At 44.1% G+C, this 22,959-nt stretch overlaps 1 protein-coding gene across 1 annotated transcript; it reads right to left on the reverse strand.

The window, feature by feature from the left end:
- Positions 1-1,725: 1,725 nt before the first annotated feature.
- Positions 1,726-21,257, reverse strand: BIRC7 (baculoviral IAP repeat containing 7). The gene is made up of 8 exons (XM_034441311.2): positions 21,185-21,257; positions 19,388-20,209; positions 17,367-17,466; positions 16,349-16,418; positions 13,182-13,227; positions 9,578-9,649; positions 5,159-5,366; positions 1,726-2,327 (listed from the first exon to the last, which is right to left on the reverse strand). The coding sequence occupies exons 2-7, from the start codon at positions 20,031-20,033 to the stop codon at positions 5,167-5,169; spliced, it is 1,134 nt and encodes a 377-aa protein (XP_034297202.2). The 5' UTR covers positions 20,034-20,209; positions 21,185-21,257; the 3' UTR covers positions 1,726-2,327; positions 5,159-5,166.
- Between the last annotated feature and the right edge of the window lie 1,702 nt (positions 21,258-22,959).

Here is a 22,959-nt window from a genome sequence, read left to right on the forward strand (position 1 = left end):
GTTCCAAGTTGCGACCATACTGATTATTTTTCACACTTACGACCAGAGGTGGGTTTCAGCAGGTTCTGACCAGTTCTGGAGAACCGGTAGCGGAAATTTTGAGTAGTTTGGAGAACAGGTAGTAAAAATTCTGACTGGCCCTGCCCCCATCCATTCTCTGCCCCCCAAGTCCCAGCTGATCAGGAGGAAATGGGGATTTTGCAATAATCTTCCCCTGGATTGGGGTGGGAATGGAGATTTTACAGTATCCTTCCCCTGCCACACCCACCAAGCCACTCCGACCAAGTCACACCCACAGAACCGGTAGTAAAAAATTTTTGAAACCCACCACTGCTTACGACCATTGCAGCCTCCCCGTGGTCACATGATCAAAATTCAGATGTTTGGCAAGTGGTTCTTATTTATGACAATTCCAGTGTCACAGGATCAGGTGATCCCCTTTTGAGACCTTCTGACAAGCAAAATCAAAGGGGAAGCCAGATTCCCTTAAACAACCGTGCGACTAACTGAACAAATGCAATGATTCACTTAACAACTCCAGCAAGAAAAATCGTAAACTGAGGCAAACTCACTTAGCAAAGGTTTCACTTAGCAACATAAATGTTGGGTTCAATTGTGGTCGTAACTCGAGGACTACCTGTATTTTTTTTCCCCTTGTATGGATTGTTTTATTTTGCATTTTGTATCATGTGTAGCACCATGCAAAGCCACAATAAATAAATAAGAGAGTCAGTTTGATCTAGTGATTAAGGCACGAGGCTAGAAACTAGGAGACCGTGAGTTCTAGTCCCACCTTAGGCATTAAAGCTGGTTGGGTCTATCTATATTTGTGTCAGAAGCACCAACGAAGCTAACCAAAGTGTCCTTCTAGGTTGGAAGGTTTTGCCGGTGATAACACAGTTGCCCAGGGGATGCCTGACTGCTAAATGCAACCTTCAGGGCAGGGGTGAAATCTAAAATTTGTTACTACCAGTTCTGTGGGCATGGCTTGGTGGGTGGGTGGGTAATGTGACTGGGTGGGCGTGGCCAACCTTTTTTTTTTTTTTTACTTTTAAAAGCATTTTTTCTACAACCTCTTCAGCCGAAGAGGTTGTAGAAAAAATGCTTTTAAAAGCCTCTGACAATCAGGCAACTCAGCTGAGATCGCCAGAGGCTTTTAAAGGCATTTTTTTTCCTACAACCTCTTCCGCTGAAGAGGTTGCAGAAAAAAATGCTTTTAAAAGCCTCTGACGATCCCAGCTGAGCCACGCGATCATCAGAGGCGCTTTTTTTTTACTTTTTAAAAGCACTTTTTCGGCCGAAGAGGCTGCAGAAAAAATGCTTTTAAAAGTTTTTTAAAAAGCCTCTGATGATTGCGCAGCTCAACTGGGCAATGGGGGGGAGGGGGCAGGGATTTTTGCTACTGGTTCTCCGAACCACCCGCTGCCATCGCTACCGGATCAGGGATCCGGTCCGAACTTGGAGCATTTCATCCCTGAAGTTCAGGGAGGCTTTCATGACACCCGCCTCCTAAGCTGGATGGATGAATTTGGACTAGTTTCTCTCTCTCTCTCTCTCTCTCTCTCTCTCTCTCTCTCTCTCTCTCTCTCTCTCTCTCTCTCTCTCTCTCAACCCAATTTATGTCACAGAGTTCTTGTGGGGAAAATAGGAAGAGGAAAGAATATTAAGACATGTTCGCCGCTTGGCGTCGTTTATAAAAACAATACAAGAAGTAACAGACTTCAGTTTAGTTTATAAATTTAATGCAATAATAAATCCATAAAAGAGTTACAGAAACGATTAGAAATGGTTCCAGAAAGGTAGGTTATTTTATTCTCTCGAAAGAAAACCATTGCAAGTCAAAACACACACACAAAAAAACGTTTCACTCCAAATTATCTGCTTTAAAATCTTATACAAAGTAAGAATTGGGAACCAGCGGTTCCGAATATGCTTTAAATAATTCCTAACACACACACCCCGCTTCCCCCCTCCCTCCATGAAGCTGCCAGTCTCTCCACAAGAGAAACCTTGAAATGGGTTTTATCTGTCATCTTTGAAATCACGGAAATAGGAGGAGGTCTCAGAGAAGCTAAATCCGCAAGATCTTCGGGTGGGTGTAAGGATTTCAGAGGAAATGAGTCTCTCTCTTTTTCTTTTTCTTTTTTCTTTTGGAAATGGGCAGCCGACCAGCAGAGTCAAATGCATAAATAGATAAATAAATAAAGCACCCCAGTATATTTATTCAAGTCCTTGTTTTGGTTCCCGTTTCCCCCCATCAGGCAGAGTCGAGTCTTCCTGGGCCAAAGGAGCTCGTCCAGAGGAAGGGTTAAATTGCTGTACACGTCCTGAAAAGGCAAGAAATGTCCTTGTGACAGATTTGCCTGCCGTTTCTCAGCCTTGCCTTAAATACAGATAATCCTCGACTTACGTTTAATGACCGTTTCGAAGTTACAACATCCCTGAAAGAAAGCGACTTATCTTTTTCGTGCTTATGACCGTTCCGGCATTCCCCATGGTCATGTGATCAAAATTCAGCTGCTTGACAACTGACTCGTGTTTATGAGGGTTGCGGTGTCCTGGGGAGGGGGGGGGGTCATGTGATTCTCTTTTGCGACCTTCTGGCAAGCAATGTCAATGGGGAAAGCCAGATTCACTTAACAGCCATGTTACTAATTTAACAATTGCAGTCAGGGGTGGGCTGCTGGGGGTTCACAGGGGTTCGGGAGAACCTCTAGCTAAGATTCTGTGCAGTTCGGAGAACCCCCAAATCCCACTCCTGGCTGGGCCTGCCCACCCTGCCCCTCCCCTCCCAGGAGTCCCCACGCGGCCTGTTTTGGATGCAGGTAAAGAGCAGGGTGCGCGCAGATGCTTGGGGTAGGCGAAAAACAGGTCTACCGGAAGTTCGAAAAGGCCAGAAATGGACCAGTTTCCGGTCTCCAGAGGGCCTCCAGAGCCTGGGGAGGCCATTTTTGTCCTCCCAGAGGCACAAGGAAAGCCTCCAGAGCCAGGGGAGGGCAAAAATGCCCCCCTCTGCCCACTGTGGTGCAGGAGGCCGACTAGGCCACACCATCATGGCCTGTTTCCGGCCTCCAGAACTTGGGGAGTCCGTTTTCGCCCTCCCAGAGGCTTGAGGAAAGACTCCGGAGCCCGGGGAGAACAAAAATGCCCCCCCCCCTGCCGTGGTGCAGGAGGCTGACTAGGCCACGCCCACCATGGCCACGCCCACCCAGCAACCGGGCAGAGAACCCCTTGCTAAAATTTTTGAAGCCTATCCCTGACTGCAGTGATTCACTTAACAACTGTGGCAAGAAAAGTCGTAACATGGGGCAAAACTCCCTTCCCTATCGGCTGTCTCACTTAGCAACATAAATTTTGGGTTAATTGTGTTTGTAAGTTGAGTACTATCTGAATTGGGGGGAATGAATCACAGCTGATACATTTGGGATACGTCTCTCTAATTTTCCCACGGCTATTCCACCATCAAGGCAATGTGATCAAGCAATGAAAGCTTAACTAGAAGCTGGGCATCTACTGGCTGAAACAGATGACGTTCAAAACACCGTGGACTAACTTGGTGGGCAGGAGTAGATTGGGATAACCATCTTTGAGGTACCCAATTAAGGGCCAAATGGTAATGGAAGGGAAAGCTGAAGGAAGTCTTTCTCCATCCTTTTATTATTATTATTATTTATTCAATTTATATACCGCCCTTCTCCTATTGGACTCAGGGCGGTGCACAGCCAAGGATAAAAAAACATACCAATACAAAATTTAAAATCAATTAAAAGAATTATACAGCTTTGGCCCACAATTTAAAACAATCCAATTAAAACCCAATTTACACTTAAAAGAGCTAAAAAGAGCTAAAAAAGAGCTAAAAAGGGGGGGGGGTTTCACGCCAGCCCTGCTTGATGGAAAAGAAAAGTTTTTAGGGCACGGAGAAAGGCCTGGAGATCCTGATCCTCAGTTATAGTACCTCAGGCCTTCAAAGCCTGCGTTAAATACTACTTATTAGAGGGCACCCTGCTTTATACCAGTAGAAGGAACCCAGATCAACAGGATTAACATTAGACTGGTAATCAAGTAAACAATAGAAAACAAAAGAAGAGGGAGTCAAGCTATTCTCCAAAGCACCTGAGGGTAGAACAAGCAGCAATGGGTGGAAACCAGAAGTAACTTAGAACTAAGGAGAAATTTCCTGACAGTGAGAACAATTAATCAGTGGAACAACTTGCCTCCAGAAGTTGTGGGTGCTCCAACACTGGTGGTTTTTAAGAAGATGCTGGATAACCATTTGTCTGAAGTGATGTAGGGTTTTCCTGCCTAAGCAAGGGGTTGGACTAGAAGACCTCCAAGGTCCCTTCCAGCTCTGTTATTCTATTCTATTCAATGCCCCAGTCGAGGGACTATCAACGCAGACAAATAAGTTAACACTAAACAACAGCCTAATCAAGAATCCACCAAGCACTGATAAGACAAGCCACTACTATATACAAATAAGATCAAACCCCGCTCCCTTCTAGCACTGCTGATGTTACCTAGTTTGGTAATGAAATGTCTGCAAGAAAAAGCACCAAGCTCAGAGAGCACCAAGGTTCCCACGGATGAACAATATCTTTGTTCAACTTGAAAGCAGCCCTATGAAAAGTCATTTCGATTCCACACCCTGCTTTGCCTACATTCGGAGACTGCCAAGTTCTCTTCTGTTAAGGATTCAATGCAGGGTTGGAATGCTGGGGGTTCACGGGGGTTCGGGAGAACCTCTAGCTAAGGTTCTGTGCAGTTCGGAGAACCCCCAAATCCCACTCCTGGCTGGCCCTGCCCACCCTGCCCCTCCCCTCCCAGGAGTCCCCATGCGGCCCGTTTTGGATGCAGGTAAGTGCAGGGCGCGCACAGAGGCTCGGGGAAGGTGAAAAATGGGCCAACCGGAAGTTCGGGAAGGCCGGAAACGTGCCCATTTCTGGCCTCTAGAGGGCCTCCGGAGCCTGGGGAGGCTGTTTTCGCCCACCCGGAGGCTCAAGGAAAGCCTCCGGAGCCCGGGAAGGGCAAAACTCCCCCCCCCACTGTGGTGCAGGAGGCCGACTAGGCCGTGCCCACCATGGCCATGCCAGAAACAAGGCAGAGAACCCCTTGCTAACATTTTTGAAGCCCACCCCTGGTTCAATGCTTTACTTACCTTTCAGGTCAGGACAAGAAGGCCTTCATACTGTCCCGAATGACCCCTCTGCAGATGGGGCAGCGCCTCAGATTAGGAGCACATTCAGCACACACCACTAGGTGGCCACAAGGAACCAGCACAATGGAGACGTCTTTGTCCATGCAGACTTTGCACATCCGTTCCTCTTGAAGCCGGCGCAGTTTTTCTTCCATGCTGGTAGTCGATTCTGAAAAGAGAGAAGAGATCGTTTCGGAAGGCAGTTGGGAGTTGGATTAGCAATAGCAATAGCACTTGGGACCAGGGGTGAAATCCAGCAGGTTCTGGAGAACCGGTAGCGGAAATTTTGAGTAGTTCGGAGAACCGCCCTGAGTCTCTGGAGAAAGGCGGCATATAAATTGAACTAATAAATAAATAATAAATAAACCGGCAAATACTATCTCTGGCTGGCCCCAGAATGGGGTGGGAATGGGGATTTTGCAATATCCTTCTGCTGGAGTGGGGTGGGAATGGGGATTTTCCAGTATCCTTCCCCTGGAGTGGGGTGGGAATGGAGATTTTTTTAGTAAAAAAATTTGGATTTCACCACTGATCAAATTGTCATTTAGATAAGATGAACTGCGAGTTTTATTACTGACCACGTTGTCAAGCAACAGTGAAACGCATAATATGTCGCGGTGTTTCTCAACCCCAGCGATTTTTAAGATGTGTGGACGGCTACTCCCAGAATTCCCCAGCCAGCACATTAGAAAGCATGAAACGAAAGAAGAATGCTTTGCAAGTAGCATTCTTCTTTAGCTTCATGCTTCCTAATGCTTTGGGTTACGTACGAACAGGGCTTGTTCTCATGTTTTCAAAAAGAAGGAAAACTTAGCTATTTTAAGGAGCAGAAGAGAAAAGAAAAGAAGAGGAAGACCAACTGTCAGGATGGATGGACTCAGGGGTGGGACTGCTGGGGGTTCGCAGGGGTTCGGGAGAACCTCTAGCTAAGATTCTGTGCAATTTGGAGAACCCCCAAATCCTACTCCTGGCTGGCCTCGCCCACCCCTCCGCCCCTCCCAGGAGTCCCCATGCGGCCCATTTTGGATGCAGGTAAGTGAAGGGCAGGCATGGAGGCTTGGGGTGGGCAAAAACGGGCCTACCAGAAGTTTGGGAAGGCCAGAAACACTTGGGGAGGCCGTTTTCGCCCTCCCAGAGGCTCGAGGAAAGACTCCGGAGCCCGGGGAGGACAACCCCCCCCCTTGCTGTTGTGCAGGAGGCTGACTAGGCCACGCCCACCATGGCCACGCCCACCCAGCAACCGGGCAGAGAACCCCTGGCTAAAATTTTTGAAGCTCATCCCTGGATGGACTCAATTACAAAAAAAAAAAGGCTTATCCTGTTGGAAGACCTGAAGGACAGAGTTGGGGGATAGAGCCTTCTGGAGAAAAAAATTATCTCCATGGTTGCTAAAAGCTGACACTGACTTGATAGCCCATCATAATGATTCCAGGTTCATACATTTAATTTGATTTAGACTTAGGGCGCTTTCAGACTGTCGAGTATTTCATTCACTCAAACTCCCCATGCAGTCCGAAAGCAATCTGCAGTGGTCTTCTTTTTTTGCCGATTGGATACGCTGAGAAAATTGCCAATCAATTCAACATAGCAACCATCGTTGTCCTGGTCCTTTGCTCCCATCCCACACAAAGGTAATTCAGAAAAACAAACCCAGCAACCTGGCATTTTGCAGAGGTGTTTTCTCCTGCTGAAGAGAAACTGGAAGAAACTGGAAGTCTCTTTAAGAAGAAACTGAACAGTCGCTTGTCTGAAATGATATAGGGCAGTGATGGCTAAGCTTTTTGCCATCAAGTGCCAGGACGGGGGGCAGAGGAGGTTTGTGTACGTGCGCGCCCACACCTATAATTCTATGCACCCCGCCCTGTGCATGTGGGCGCAACCCCCCTTCCACCCTCCCCCCCTGCTCCTGGCACACGATGGTCCGGTAGGCCCGTTTTTCTTTCTCACCTGGCTCCAGATCCTCTCTATGCATCTGGGGAGGGCGAAAACAGCCTTCCCTCCCTCCTCGGAGGCCCTCTGGAGGCCTGAAACGGCCCATTTCCCAACTCCCGGTTGGACAGGAAGTGATGTTTTTTGCTGTCCCCAGCCTCCAGAGCCCCTCTAGAAGTCTCTGGAGGCTGGGGACAGCAAAAAACATCACTTAAAAAAAGAACACCGCTTTGGGGGGGGGGCGAAAACCCTACTAAGCAAGTATATACAAAAGTATGAAGGCTATTGCTTAACGAATTGTAAGCCACTTATGTCTCCGGAGAAGGGCAGCATATAAATCGAACCAATAAATAAATAAATAAATAAATAAGCCAACACAGTTCTGGGCTGCATAAACAGAGGGATAGAATCAAGATCACGTGAAGTGTTAATACCACTTTATAATGCCTTGGTAAGGCCACACTTGGAATATTGGATTCAGTTTTGGTCGCCACAATGTAAAAAAGATGTTGAGACTCTAGAAAGAGTGCAGAGAAGAGCAACAAAGATGATTAGGAGACTGGAGGCTAAAACATATGAAGAACGGTTGCAGGAACTGGGTATGCCTAGTTTAATGAAGAGAAGGACTAGGGGAGACATGATAGCAGTCTTCCAATATCTCAGGGGCTGCCACAAAGAAGAGGGAGTCAAGCTATTCTCCAAAGCACCTGAGGGTAGAACAAGAAGCAATGGGTGGCAACTAATCAAGGAGAGAAGCAACTTAGAACTAAGGAGAAATTTCCTGACAGTGAGAACAATTAACCAGTGGAACAACTTGCCTCCAGAAGTTGTGAATGCTCCAACACTGGAAATTTTTAAGATGATGTTGGATAACCATTTGTCTGAAGTGGTGTAGGGTTTCCTGCCTGGGCAGGGGGTTGGACTAGAAGACCTCCAAGGTCCCTTCCAACTCTGTTATCCTATTTCTGTTATTCTATTCTACTCTAACCGAAGAAAAGGAGTGTTCATAGCAGAGGACTGCAAAATGAGTGAAGAGTGTGGCCTGTGAAACTATGAAGGAAAACAAAATTCTGGGATGTATCACTAGAGGGATCACCAGCAGGATAAAGGAGATCCTAATCTCACTATATGGGGCTTTGGGCAAACCCCCAATGTGGAATACTGTGTCCAGTTCTGAAGGACCTACTTAAAAAAAAGATATTGATTAGATCGTGGGAGTCCAGAGACGGGCAAGAAAAGTGATGTATGAACTGAAGCAGTGGTCTCCAACCTTGGCAACTTGTAAGACTTGTGGACTTCAACTGGCTGGGGAATTCTGGGAATTGAAGTCCACAAGTCTTAAAAGTTGGCAAGGTTGGAGAGGCCTGGTCTGAAGGACAAAGCGTGTTAGGAGAGACTGAAGGAACTGAATATGTACAGCTTGGACAGAAGGGAAAGGGGGACTTGATGGAAACCTTTAAATGTATTAAGGGAATGAATAACGTTCTAGAAGGCAGCATTTTCAATATTAAGCCAAAATCATGAACACGGGCTCATAACGTCAGAATGACAGGCGGGAAGTTCAAAAGTCATATTAGTTCACCGAAAGAGTAATAGAAGCTTGGAACCAATTTCCAGCAAAGGTACACAGTAGTGGCCAAAATTGTGGAAACCTTTTGGGAAAAGTGTATTTTCTAAAACTAGCTAATAAGACCACTTTTTGGGGGGGGGAGTAGTACCATAAAATTATATATCAATGGAAAGATAATTTAGTCAAGAATGTAATGCAATCACTTTTATGAAGGACTTGCTATTAGAATAGCAGTTACAGGATAAAGAAGAAAAGTGAAACATGTAGAAAAAACGAGGTATACAAAAATGATCACCATATCAGTTACTACTTATTTGGGTCACCTTTAGCATGAATTATGGCTTTACAACGTCTTCCCATGGAGTGAACCAAGTCTTTCAGTTCTGCAGCTGTTATAATCGGAAACCAAGATTGAATGATTGCTTCTATTAACTGGGTTTTATTGCTGGGTCGCTTCTGACTAACAAGTTTCTTTAGTCGGCTCCATAGACTTTCAATTGGGTTAAGGTCTGGGCTATTCCCAGGCCATTCCAGCAGTGGAATAGGATTAACTTGAAACTCCCCCAAAAAGTGGTGTTATTAGCCATCAAACCTCAAAAATACACTTTTCCCAAACGTTTTCCACAATTTTGGCCACTACTGTAGGTCAATCATCAGTACCTGAGTTTAAACATGCTTGGGATAAACACATGTCCATCATCTGACAAACATTTTAAAATAAAATAAAAAATAATTCTAAAAAACTCAGACTCAATGGACCACTAGGTCTTTTTCTGCCATCCGTTTTCTATGTTTCTAACAGATACCAGCAGCAAATAATAGTTACACCAAAGCTTGCTACTTTTTCTTTGCAGTTGTTCTCCACCTGCAGGAATGTTTACCTGGCTCATGGGAATGTTCTACTTGTCTCTCTCTTCTCACTCTCCATGGATCTGGTTCTCTTTCCATAGACTCTGTATGAATATGAGGAGAATAAGAGAGTGCATTAAAAGACAATGCTTAGAAGGATATCTGTGTCAGAGTATGAATATTCATAGACTGGAATAGATCAGCCAATGGGGACTGGCTGGAATAGGACATGGTAACAAGGTCAGCCAATGTATAGGCCTAGCAACTAAGTCAGCCAATGAGGGCTGTTTTGGAAACAGAAACTCAAGGAAGGAGTCTGGGCGTGGCTTAGCTCTGTGTTCAGCTCTAAAACGAAACTAGTCTGGTCTTGTCTGTCTGTGGAGAATTGAAACTGAAACTGAAACTGAAACTACTCTGCTGTACTCTGCCTGTGTTTGTACCACCACGCTGGAAGAACCACTCTTGGTATTATAAATATGTCTCATGCGTTATTATGTATATAAAGAGAAGTTAATGAATCCTGCTGCATCAGTTACCTGTGTGTGCTTTCTGGATTTGATTTTCTGCAACAAACTCTGACAATCTTCCTTAGTTCAAAAGGAAGTTTGATGTATCTCAACGACTTTTGCAGAAGTTATCTAAAATAACTCCCTATACAGTTGTCCCAAAGGGCCTTTTTCAAAAGGCAACTGGACTTCCTTTGTTTTTCCTTGACGACATTTCACTTCTCATGGATGAGAACTGAAGAAGCTTCTTGGAGGAGAAGCGAAACATCTTCAAGGAAAAACAAAGAAAGATCAGTTGCCTTTTGAAAAAGCACCTTTAGGGACAACCATAACCTGGATGACTGAGAATCTCCATAGACATTTCCCTACACTGTTCAATCTTCAAAGGATACCATCAGAACAAACTTCTGAATGTGTACTTTGTGTTGAAATGCTCGCCAGAAGTAACAAGATCCTTCCCTTGATTTTGGATTATCTGCACAAGCATACGCCACAGTTCCATCAACAGTGATTTTCATTTCTGCTGGAGGCAAGTGGTGCAGAGCACACGGTGACTTCTGGGAAACAATGGCATCAGTGGAGGTGGGGCACATAATGGATAGTTATTCATTGTTGTAGTTTTCTTTAGAAGTTTCTCTATTTGCTGTTAGAGCTAAAGCTGCCAAGAATGGGAGCTTAGGGAAGAATCCACATGAGGCATAGACACATTACTCAATTCGCATGTTACGCTGGTGTATTAAACAGATTCAACTTTTTTAAAAAACATACAGCTGTGTAAATTACAGGTTTCCAATATATGTATTTTCTGTATGAAGCTTTGACTGACTAAATATGATACTTAAACTGTCTTATGTGGAACTTTTGAGTTTGTTTATTCCAATCAAGTATTTCAGTGCAACTATTCTCCTATTAAGAGGAAGGGTGGAGAATTTTTCTGACAGTGAGAACAATCAACCAATGGAACAGAAGTTGCCTTCAGAAGGTGTGGGAGCTTCATCACTGGAGGCTTTCAAGAAAAAAAACTGGATTGCCATCTGTCAGAAATGGTGTAGGGTCTCTTGCTTGAGCAGGGGGTTGGACTAGATGAACTACAAGGTCCCTTCCAACTGTGTTAATGTGTATTTCACTCCATATATATGTTAGCACACACGAAGAATCTAATTTAGATGGACAATGGGCATCTTATAAGTCTAATAAATAAAAAAATAATCTGTGAACGGCAAGCCAGCGTGGCAATGCAGCTTTCAAGATAGGAGAAATTTACTTACACTTTTGTCTATGGAGATGGTTAGTCATCCACGTCATAGTTGTCTCAAAGATGCTTTTTTTTTAAAAAAAAGGCAACTGGACCAGTGGTGAAATCCTTTGCCAGTTGCCACCAGTTCGCTGCCTGTGCATGTGTGGTGCATGCCAGATGGACGCTGTGCGCGCGCATGTACAATACACAGCAAACATGCGTTTCACATGGAAAAAAGAGCCGTTTGAAGGTAAGTAGAACAGCGAGGGCGGGAACAGTTGTGCTGCACGATTTAGATTCGCTAGAAAGTAGGATTTCCTGCTTTCTAACAAATATAAATCGCGCGGCACAGCTGATCGTCAGAAATACCGGTTCAGACCAACTGGTAGCTTTTTTTTTACTACCGGTTCGCTGAACCAGTGCAAACCGGTAGTATTTCACCACTGAACTGGACGTTTTTTTAAGGAAAAAGTAGACGTTTCGCTTCTTATCTGCTTCTCAAACGGCTTCTTCCTCAAACGACAGTCCAGTTGCCTTTTTTTTTTTAAAGGCACCTTTGAGATACCTACACTTTTATTTGGCGTCAAGCAAAAATGGGAAGCTTTGTTTTGTTTCTCTAGTAAAGAGAGAATTTTCCAGATTTTGCTCACAGATAAGCTAAATGACATAATACAGATGGAAAGAATGGAGTTCAGTAGTGTCCATGGTGAAAATGTTTTTACCTGCGGAGAATACTGACTTATTAAGAGGAGAATTACACCTCTTTGTCCGTGCAAGTTTTTTTTTGAACAGTCCTGATTGATAACGAAAGTATATACTCTTGTTAGAGAGACCCCATGCTGTCATTCTACTTATACCTTTTACGTAACAAACATGCTCTGGAAATCACTAGTTGCTCATCTTTGGGGAGGCCTTAGTCTGCACGAGACTTTTAACAGCATGTCAAGTGTTACAATCACCCCACATGATTGAAGCCAGGATAATAATAATAATAAAAAAAGGACAAGGGGTCAGGTCTACAACTACATTTAAATCAGAGGTGATTCAGTGTTCAAAAAATTGTGGGACAACCATCTCCAGGGAAGTCACAGAAAACACAAGTACACTGAAGTTTTTTTTTTTTTTTAATTTGATTTATATGCCGCCCTTCTCCGAAGACTCAGGGCGGCTTACAATGTGCTCAGCAATAGCCTTCATCCTTTTGTATATTTATACAAAGTCAGCTTATTGCCCCCACAAACTGGGTCCTCATTTCACCTACCTTAGAAAGGATGGAAGGCTGAGTCAACCTTGAGCCTTGGCGAGATTCGAACCCTGCAGTAATTGCAGGCAGCTGGTCTTAAGCAGCTTAATAACAGGGTGCCTTAAACCCTAGTACTACCAAGGCTCTTTGTGTGCTTTGTGTGCTTAATGCGGCCCCAAGGAGCAAGATTTTACATGCATATATACTGCATGTGGCTTAAAGAAAAGGAGAAGGATGAAGAGATATTTCTTTAAAACTTATTTCTCCAAGCTTCAGTGGTCCTTATTTTTCTACTTGCATTAAGTGTTTTCAAACTGCTAGGTTGACAGAAGCTGGGACAAGTAACAGGAGCTCACCCCGTTACGTGGCACTAGGGATTCGAACCGCTGAATTGCCGACCTTTCGATCAACAAGCTCAGTGTCTTAGCCACTGAGCCACTGCGTCCCTTCGAAAAATGTACATAATAGGGTGGAAATAAGTAATCCATTTTTATAAATTAAGTCTAAAATGTAGGATTATGGGATACTGTGCAAATAGTGCTGGGGTGGCCTCCTGAAGTTAAAAGGCAGTTGCCTAAGAAGTCAGCACTAACAATAATGTTACCAAAATTAAGCAAAGACTTAAACCTCTTTTCTATAAGAGCACCTACCGTGAGAGCTTTCAGAATAGTCTTCAGACCAATGCAAGTTGTCTTCCTGAAAACCAAGACAAGATAGGTGTCACCAAGGAGAAGACTGTATTAATTACTAAGGTATACAGCCACCGAACTCACAGGTTCTGAAATGGCATAGAGATTAAAAGCAAATATTAAAAACAAAACAAAGGTAACCGTAACAGCAAAGATATAAAAAACAGGAGTAACAGACATATACAGGGAGTCCTTAACTTACGACCACGACTGAACCCAACACTTCCACTGCTAAGACAGACAGTCGTTAAGTGAGTTTTGCTCCATTCTACGACCTTTCTTGCCGCACTTTCTTGTTAAGTGAATCGCTGCAGTTGTTTAAGTTAGTAACACGGCTGCTAAGTGAATCTGGCTTCCCTACTGACTTGGCTTGTCAGGTCGCAAAAGGGGATCGCATGACCCCAGAGCACCGTGACCGTCAGAAATATGAACCAGTTGCCAAGCTTCCGAATTTTAATCACCTGAACCGTGGGGGATGCTGCAACATTTGTGTGAAAAACAGTCGTCGGTCATTTTTTTCAGTGCCATTGTAACTTTGAATGGTGATTATAAACAAATGATTGTAAGTTGAGGGCTGTGTGTACTATACCTGAAACAGACACTGCATGCCAGATGAGCAACTCCGTGACCCATCCCAAGGTCTTGGGAAAATACAGATTTTCAGAGATTCTTTAAAGACTTGCAAGTTGGGGCAGTCTAAAGCTCGGGGGGGGGAGGGGAGGGATATTTTTCCAAAGGGCAGGTGTGGTGCCAGAGAAAACACACTCCCTAGGTCCCATTAGATACCACTGCTTAACAAAAAGGGCATGAAAGATATGATGATGTGAGATCTTACTGGGATGGCAGAAATGTAAAAGAGAGGCAGTCCCTAAAATGACGATCATCATCACCTTCATTTAATGGCCCCATAATCCAGGGGTGAAATGCTCCCGGTTCGGACCGGATCACCTGATCCAGTAGCGATGGCGGCGGGTGGTTCAGAGAACCAGTAGCAAAAATCCCTGCCCTCCCCCATGCCCAGCTGAGCCGGACGATCATCAGAGACTTTTTTTTTTTTTTACTTTTAAAAGCATTTTTTCTACAACCTCTTCCAATGAAAAAATGCTTTTAAAAGTAAAAAAAAAAAAAGCCTCTGATGATCGTCCGGCTCAGCTGGGATCATCAGAGGCTTTTCAAAGCATTTTTTTCTGCAACCTCTTGGCCGAAGAGGTGGTAAAAAAAATGCTTTGAAAAGTCTCTGATGATCCCAGCTGAGTTGCCTGATCAGGAGAGAGACTTTTCAAAGCATTAGAAAAAATGCTTTGAAAAGTTTTTTTTTAAAAAAGTTGGCCATGCCCACCCAGTCACATTACCGCCCCCCCACCAAGCCACGTCCACAGAACCAGTAGTAACGCATTTTACATTTCACCCCTGGACGGAAGGGTCATAAGACTATTGATGGGGCCATTGTGACAAATGTTCTAGGCATTTGACAAACACTCAGATCCACTCTGAGTTAACCTGTGACTAATCAGGCCCCCAAAGGGACAGTTGTGTCACTTAGGAAATGATTGACTCTTTGTCAACAGAGCCTGTTAATCCAAGCACTTCTGATTTTGATCTATGTCCCTCTTTGTTGACGGACTCCCAGGAAATGTGTGGTTGGATCTGGGCTGAGATAAATTAATTCTTAAGAGAGAGGAGACAGTTCTGCCTATCTTGAAGGAAGCAGTGGTGATCCTAATATCCTTCATCTTACGATCATGTTGCAGCTGCTTGGAGTAAAAAAAAAAAGGGGGGGCGAGCAGGCCTAGCATAGGACCACCTGTGGGTCTATGGCAGTGGTGAAATCCAAATTTTCTTACTACCGGTTTTGTAGACGTGGCAGGAGAAGAATACTGCAAAATCTCCATTCCCTCCCCACTCCGGGGAAGGATACTGCAAAATCCCCATTCCCTCCCCACTCCTGGGGGAAGGATATTGCAAAATCTTCATTCCCACCCCACTGTTGTGGCCCCGCCCTCTGAGCCTATCTCATCGGAGGAAGGCGGCTCCAAACATGAGGGAGAGGAGTCAGCCAGGCCTCCCTCTCCAGGCCCCTCCCCTCTGGCACTGTCTCAGGTGCCGGCCGAGGGAGAGGAGATTAGCCAGGAGCCAGGTGTCTCTGATGAGAGCGAGGAAGGAGAGCCGTCGTTCCTGGATGCACGCCAACAAAGGCGTGATAAACAGTTGCAGCAGTTAAGGAGGCATGCTAGGGATTATAACTGAGTCACTGGACCACACCCCAGAGACTATATAAGAGAGGGTGGTGGCTGGTAAAACTCTGTGATGAACAAAAACTAACTCTGGCTAGTCACTTGAACAACGTCTGAAGCTGCCGAAGGGATATTGTTTTGCTGGACTATTTACAATGTGTATGTAATTTTATGTTATCTGTTGCAGTAAAAGCTCTTGGCAGACGGTGCTTATATTGTTGCCAAGTTTGAGATAACGACCTGTGTGCGTGCCAAGTACTTTCTTAACCCTCGGCTGGCTGTGTTTGTGTGTGTGTGGAGACAGGGACAGATCACCCACTCTGGGGCCAGCCAGAAGTGGTATTTGCCGGTTCTCCGAACTACTCAAAATTTCCGCTACCGGTTCTCCAGAACCTGTCAGAACTTGCTGGATTTCACCCCTGGTCTATGGCTCTCATAAAGGTCACGAACCCCTGAGCCATATCAGACATGAATCTAATTAAAGTCTCCCAGTACTATCAGTTTTGGGGAATTGCATTGCCAGCTTGCTGATGGATTCAAGCAATTTGGTCAAGGATTTCACTGTGGAGCAAGGAGGACATAACAGCAGCCACTAGCTGAATTGTTCCAGGGAACCCAACTTTAACCACAGAATCTTACATCCAAGTTGTAAAACTTCCAAAACTTTGTAGATGACAAATTGCCACCCCACCCATGGTGCTAAACCCCAAGCCCTGCTTGGATAGATCTCAGAAAGGAAGGAACCCTCTCCAGCTCACTTGAGTGTTTGACATACAAAAATGCCAGGACAGCCACAGACACCCACAATAAGATAATAAGATAAGAGAGTCCCGTTACACATTTTTAACAGCGTCATTTAAGCTGTAGTCATACAGAAGAGGCATGCATACTCACCAACATTACATTAGATTGTTGGGTGTGATTTATGAAATCTCTCCCTCTGGACTGGAGCAAAAATGTACATCTATGGAAGTTGGGGTAAGAGAGTTAAGGAAGAAGATTGAGAAAAGGTTAGTTGTAAATATTGTTTATTACTTCGTATCAAATTCCAACAGAAGGGTATAAAAAGTTATCTTCCATTGGATCCATCTATGGCAGCGATGGCTAACCTTTTTGCCGTCGCATGCCAAAAGTGGGGGGAGTATGGAGGGGTCGCGCACACGTGTGCCCACACCCATAATTCAATGCGCCCCTCGCATGCCCACACAACCCCCCACGTTCCCCCCACTTTTGGCACATGATGGCACAATGGGCCCTTTCTTGGAGCCTGGGGAGGGCAAAAACAGCCTTCCCCACCCTCCCAGGCTGGAAATGGCCCATTTCCCAACTTCCGGTGGGACCAGAAGGCCCATTTTTCACTCTTCCCAGGCTCCATAGGCTTTCTAGGAGCCTGGGGAGGGCGAAAACGGCCTTCCCCCCCCCCCACCAAGGCCCTCCGGAGGCCAGAAACGACCCATTTCCTGACTTCCGGTGTGTCCGGAAGGCCCGAAAATCAGCTGGCCAGTGCGTGCATGCGCACTGAAGCTGAGCTAGGGCAATGCTCGTGTGCCCACAGATATGGCTCCATGTGCTACCTGTGGCACGCATGCCATAGATTCGCCATCATGGATCTATGGGGATTCTCAGTCATCCAGGTCATGGTTGTCGTAAAGGTGCTTTCCCAAAAGGCAATTGGACTTTGGTTTTTTTCTTTTAAAATGTTTTTGCTTCTCATTCAAGAAGCTTCTTCAGTTCTAACTGAATGGTGAGGAATGGCCATGGTGGACACAATCCTTCAATCCAAGGAGAGAGTGTTTTTTCCCCTATTATCAGTTACATCCAAGAAATAATTTGAACCTCAGGTTCAAAAAAAAAAGCCTGCCCACAAAATATGGAGGGTGGAAGAAATATAGGTACATCAAGAATGGATCACCTTGGAAACCACCTGGCGTGCTCTATCCAGGGATCATCTCCTTGTTCCCAGTTCCTCAGTGCACCATCACAGTAGAAACACCGCACATAATCTTGTTGGCCTGAAAACGTCCATGACAAAAGATCACGCGTTGGTCAAGAGCAACAGAAACAAAGACAAAATCATTGCCAGATGCTTGAAGATGCCAGGATCCCCACTCAGGATTAAAAACATGGCAGGGATCAATTACTACCCTACAGCTTTTGATGGCTATGATTTTCTGGCTGCTGGGCTCAGTAAAAGTAACAAGCAAACGAAATGAAGAATTGGTACAGAATTCAGGAAATCCATTCAAAGTCCGCCTATCTTTATTTTCATCAAGGGGTGACAAGGCCAGATTCGCTTTTCACTCAGGGCAACAACCGAACCCCAAGCCCTCTATAAGCCATGCAGAATTAAGACATTCCAACATGGGAAACGGTGGAAGAGGAGAACAGAGGTTAAGCCGGACAGACTGAATTCTATTCCTGGTGACCAAAGCCTGAATTATTCCCCATTATTTCAAGAGGTGCTCACAAAAAGCCTGCACAATCATCACCACCAAAATGTTGCACCTAAGAGTTCAAAACTGACGGCAAGTTAGAGAAAATTCTGCACCCGTCAATTCACTTCCACGGAAAAATCCTTGCCTTTCTGGCAACCGGGGAGTGGGAGGGAAATGTTGTTATTGCTTGCTCACTGGCCAGAGTCACTGGTCAGAGTTCAGATGGGCAACTTTACAAATTCAATAAATATTCAACTGAAGCTATGGCTATGTGTTATTTTCCATTGGGTGCCAAAATACTTAAGAGAATGGGGGAGATGTACTACTGCACCTCTGGAAGAAAGGATTCCTCCCAGAGGAAAAAGAAAGTCTGCAAAGCCTCTATGGTTTAGGTCCAAATTACCAACAATTTCCACATAGTCCAGACTATACTTTCTGCTCTTTAATAGGGAACCATTTGCAGGTTGCTGTAGGCACATCTAACAGCAACTGTAAATTTTCCTTTTGAATGGCACACTTTTACTTGTAAGTCTCCATTGGAACAAAAGTGCCACAGACGACAAATGAGGGGATTGCGAGTTCTTGGTCTCCTTTAGGCATGAAAGCCAACCAGGTGACTTTGTACGAATTATTCTTAGCCCAATCCACTTCACAGGGTGGTTGTGGGGAAAATATGAAGACCGGTTGCAGTAATTGGGTATGTCTAGTTTAAGGAAAAGAAGGAACAGGGGAGACATGATAGCAGTCTTCCAATATCTCAGGGGCTGCCACAAAGAAGAGGGGGGCAAGGTATTCTCCAAAGCACCTGAGGGTAGAACAAGAAGCAATGGATGGAAACTAATCAAGGAGAGAAGCAACTTAGAACTAAGGACAAATTTCCTGACAGTGAGAACAATTAATCAGTGGAACAACTTGCCTCCAGAAGTTGTGAATGCTCCAACACTGGAAGTTTTTAAGAAGAGATTGGATAACCATTTGTCTGAATGTGTAGGGTTTCCTGCCTAAGAGGGGGGTGGACTAGAAGACCTCCAAGGTCCCTTCCAACTCTGTTATTCTATTTTTTTTCCCTACTTTCTAAAATAGGAGGCAGGAACATTATTTATGCCTCTCTGAGTTACACAAAATTTAGTGGTTAAGGCGCCAGGCTTACTGTAAGCCTCCACTGGAACTTCCAAGTGTGTTTCAACTTCCCAGTCAAGAAAACCAGCTGGGTGACTTTGGGCCAGTCCCCCTTTCAACCCAACCCCACCTCACAGGATTGTTTTTGTGGAGAAAAGAGGAGAAACTGGTGTTAGATATATTCCCCACCTTGAATTATTTATAAAGGTGGGATACAAATAAATTTAAATATACGTTTAATACAGAAATAAATGCAAAATAAAATGTTAAGGCCACCAGTTTCATGAGCTATACTCCCAGGCTTTCAGGAATAATGTAAGCCGTACATTAAACGTAGATGAAACCTGGCTCATACCCAGCAAAAGCAGTTCTCACATACCTGTATAGAAGAAGCCAGCTCTGGCCAACAACTGGGGAGACACTGGAGAATAAGGTGGCCAATTCTCAAACGACACCAACCGATCTCCTTCGGTCTCCATATACGGATATTCTGGCTGACCACCTACAGAATTCTCCTCCACATTTAAGCTTTGTAGCATGCCAAGAAATTGGCCATCTACACAGTCCTGGTGTTCTTCGCTCCAAGGCATCTGTCGGCAATTTCCTACAATTTTGTCCTGGACATACAGACATGATGGGAAGAATTTCTTGTGCTCTACCATAGGATCCTCGTCAGCTACCCAATTGTACAACAACCCACCACAGCAGAAACACTGGACGGTGTCAGCAGGACCGACAAAATAAAAACCAGCAGCTGCCAGATCAGTTGGAGAAACCGGAACGCTCGCTGGCCAGAGCCGAAATGTCTGAAGACGCTTTATCTCGGACTTCATGCTGGATCTTGACCAACGCAAAGGGGTCCACTGAGTGCCCTCTGAAGATGAGCTGCTTCCCTCATCCTGGGTTCCCTCTGGAGAAAAGCTATCTCCCATTTCCCAGCTGCTGGACAGGAGACCAGTCAAAACATCAGTAACAAGCTGGACACCCAATGCGACGAAATGTTTTGACACGGTATTAGCCTGCATTTCTAAAACCCTCTCTGACTCTACCAACTGTAAATTCTGGAAAACTCTGAACTCAAGAGGCCAAACAGACTCCTGAACAACAGATGCAAAAAAAAAAAGGATGCTGGATTTTCTAGAGCGTGCCGATTTGTTGGGGTTGGGACAATGATTGCCGTTCTGTCCAGTTCTTCTTGAGTCTGGAGCGGGAAGGAAGAAAAAGAGCAGCTTTCAAAAATCAATCAGTTCCAAGCCTAAAATCAATTTTCTGGGTGGGTTTATTAGGGGACAATCGTTGTCTCCAAAACTTTGCAGGAAAACCTTTCAGAAAGACCTGGTTTTTAATCTTTTCATTCTTTGTGTACATGGTTAATGCCAGGCAGGGGGAAAAAAAAGGAGAGTCACTTGGTGACTCATTTTCTGAGTAATCATGCTTAGTGGTTATTCCATTTACAAAAGCATGAAATGTACAGAACAGTTTAGAAAGTATTTTCATTGAATATTTCAGCTCTAATTCCACATGTCAAAAGGAAAAGGAAAAAAAAAACCAAACCAGGGTAAATACCCCCATCCCTTTTAAAGGAATCTGTGTGTCAAAAAAGCTTTTTGACAAACAAACCACAATATGTTTAATAATGCGATATACCGAAGACAGTTAGCTACATTGACAGATTTATCCATTTAGTGATCAGCAGTCAGACTCAACTCAATTTTTTTTTAAATTTTACCTCATACCTCATATAAATAAATCTGAAAACAAGGCTATCGCCTTCAAAAAATAGAATCTTAAATATTCCTTCCACCACCTACTCAAAACACAGCAGCCTGCCTCATATGCTGCAACAAGCCATAGCTTGTGGTTTGGCAAATAAACCACAATTTACAATAGAGGAATTGTAATGTATGCACATTTCACTGAACTCTTAAATCTAGCATGCTTTGGCTTAAAAGTTTGCTTGTCTTATGAACCGCAGTTAAGCTCATTGCATAAAGCCAGCCAATTTTGTCTTGTGAAACAAACTGCATTGTAACACAAGCCGTAAATTATATCTAGGAAAAACATATATATGGAAGCTAACTTATGTAGCAGCCTATGGAACAAGCCAGCTACACCTCAATCTTAAAACCAGCAACACAAATAATTCAGAACATAGCACTATTATTCTTGTACTTACCTAACTGGAACTGAACATACACACACACAAAAAAACCTTCAGCCACAAACTAGAAACACAGCTAGAACACTGCCTTCTGGGCTGCCTTTAAATTCCTAACCCCACCCTGGTAATTACTTAACTTGTGTACCCAATGAGCCATTTAAAGCTGCAACCACTTTTCAGCCTGATTTATGGATACAAACTACTATGGTGTGGTTTAGAGGTTAGAGTAATCAAATATCTACCTTAATTCTGCCATGGAATTTAGTGGGTTGGCTGTGCTCTTTTAATCTTGTTTATCTCAATGTAGTTGCTCTTGAAATGGCCCCAATAGGAAGGGGAAATAGATTAAAATATGATGTTAAATAGTCCCCGTTATTTTCATAGCTGAATTATTACTCCAAAAATTGATCTTTCATTTGCCAAACGCTGAATTTAGTTCCGTTCCCCAGTCAAATGACAACACTCAGTTTAAGAGAGGAAACAGCAGCAAAATGACCAAAAGGACGAGTGGAAGAAACCTCGGCCACTCAAGATGCACAAACTCAAGGAGCAATTCATTATCCTTTGCCCAAATAATTCATGATATCAAATCAGGGGCCAAACATCTTGTTATGGACATTTATGTTTGTCCTGGATATTTTGTCAGTTTTGCATAATGAAATGTCCAAGTGCTATTTGGGCCAAGAGGCTAGTGTTTTGCAGCGTAAAATGATTTTGACACAAAGGACAGAGTATAAAATGATTATTTTCAGGATACTTTTAGAAACTATATGACTAGTATTTGCCTATTAAATAAGATTAAAAAGAAGACCACAGCTATGCCTTGTATTTGACTGAAAGATCTATCTAGCTCAAACCTCAGAACATTGGCAGCTGTTCATAACTTTCTTTCCACAAGTATTGGTTAAGCACAAAAATGTCAAGGATTTTTTTTCTATTAGAATCCTTCCTAAAATATTTGCTGATGTTGTTCTACATCGGCTGATTTACTCAGGTCACACGTTGATAAGAGAAGGCCAGGTTGTAATAATGTAATACAGGTAGTCCTCGACTTACAACCACAATTGACCCCCAAATTTCCATTGCTAAGCAAGACAAGTGAGTTTTACCCCATTTTGCCCCCTTGCCTAACACTTTGGCTCAGGGGTGAAATCCAACAGGTTCTGACGGGTTCTAGAGAACCGGTAGCGGAAATTTTGAGCAGTTTGGAGAACTGGCAAATACCACCTCTGGCTGGCTCTAGAGTGGGATGGGAATGGAGATTTTGCAATATCCTTCCCCCAGGAGTGGGGAGGGAATGGGAATTTTGCAGGATCCTTCCCCTGCCACGCCCACCAAGCCAGGTCCACAGAACCGGTAGTAAAAAAAATTGGATTTCACCACTGCTTTGGCTTCAACAACTCACTATTGAGTTATAAATCCAAATTACCTTCCATTTTCTTGTCATTCCCAGCATGTATTAAAACCATGTTTACATACAACAGATAAGGCTGAACGTTTTGGAGGATTAGGATATTCCCAGATATATTATCAGCACTTCTGCATGAAGTAACTTGATGCTCTGAGATGCCTTGGAATCAGAAATGTCTCTTGGCTTGTACAATTTACACTGCTGAAGGTTAATGCTGTGCAGCTTTGGTTTGTAAGGTTAACTAAAAGTGAACCAGGGTTTTTCAAACTATTGCTTTGGGTCCCTTTGGAGCTAGGGTGTTGCTGATCATGTGATCACCTTTTGTAACCTTCCCAGCTGGTTTCTGACAAGCAAAGTCAATGGGAAAAGCCAGATTCAT

Source organism: Pantherophis guttatus, chromosome 3 (genome assembly GCF_059756535.1).
Source record: "Pantherophis guttatus breed Tessera chromosome 3, ASM5975653v1, whole genome shotgun sequence".
In the NCBI taxonomy this organism is placed as follows: domain Eukaryota; kingdom Metazoa; phylum Chordata; class Lepidosauria; order Squamata; family Colubridae; genus Pantherophis; species Pantherophis guttatus.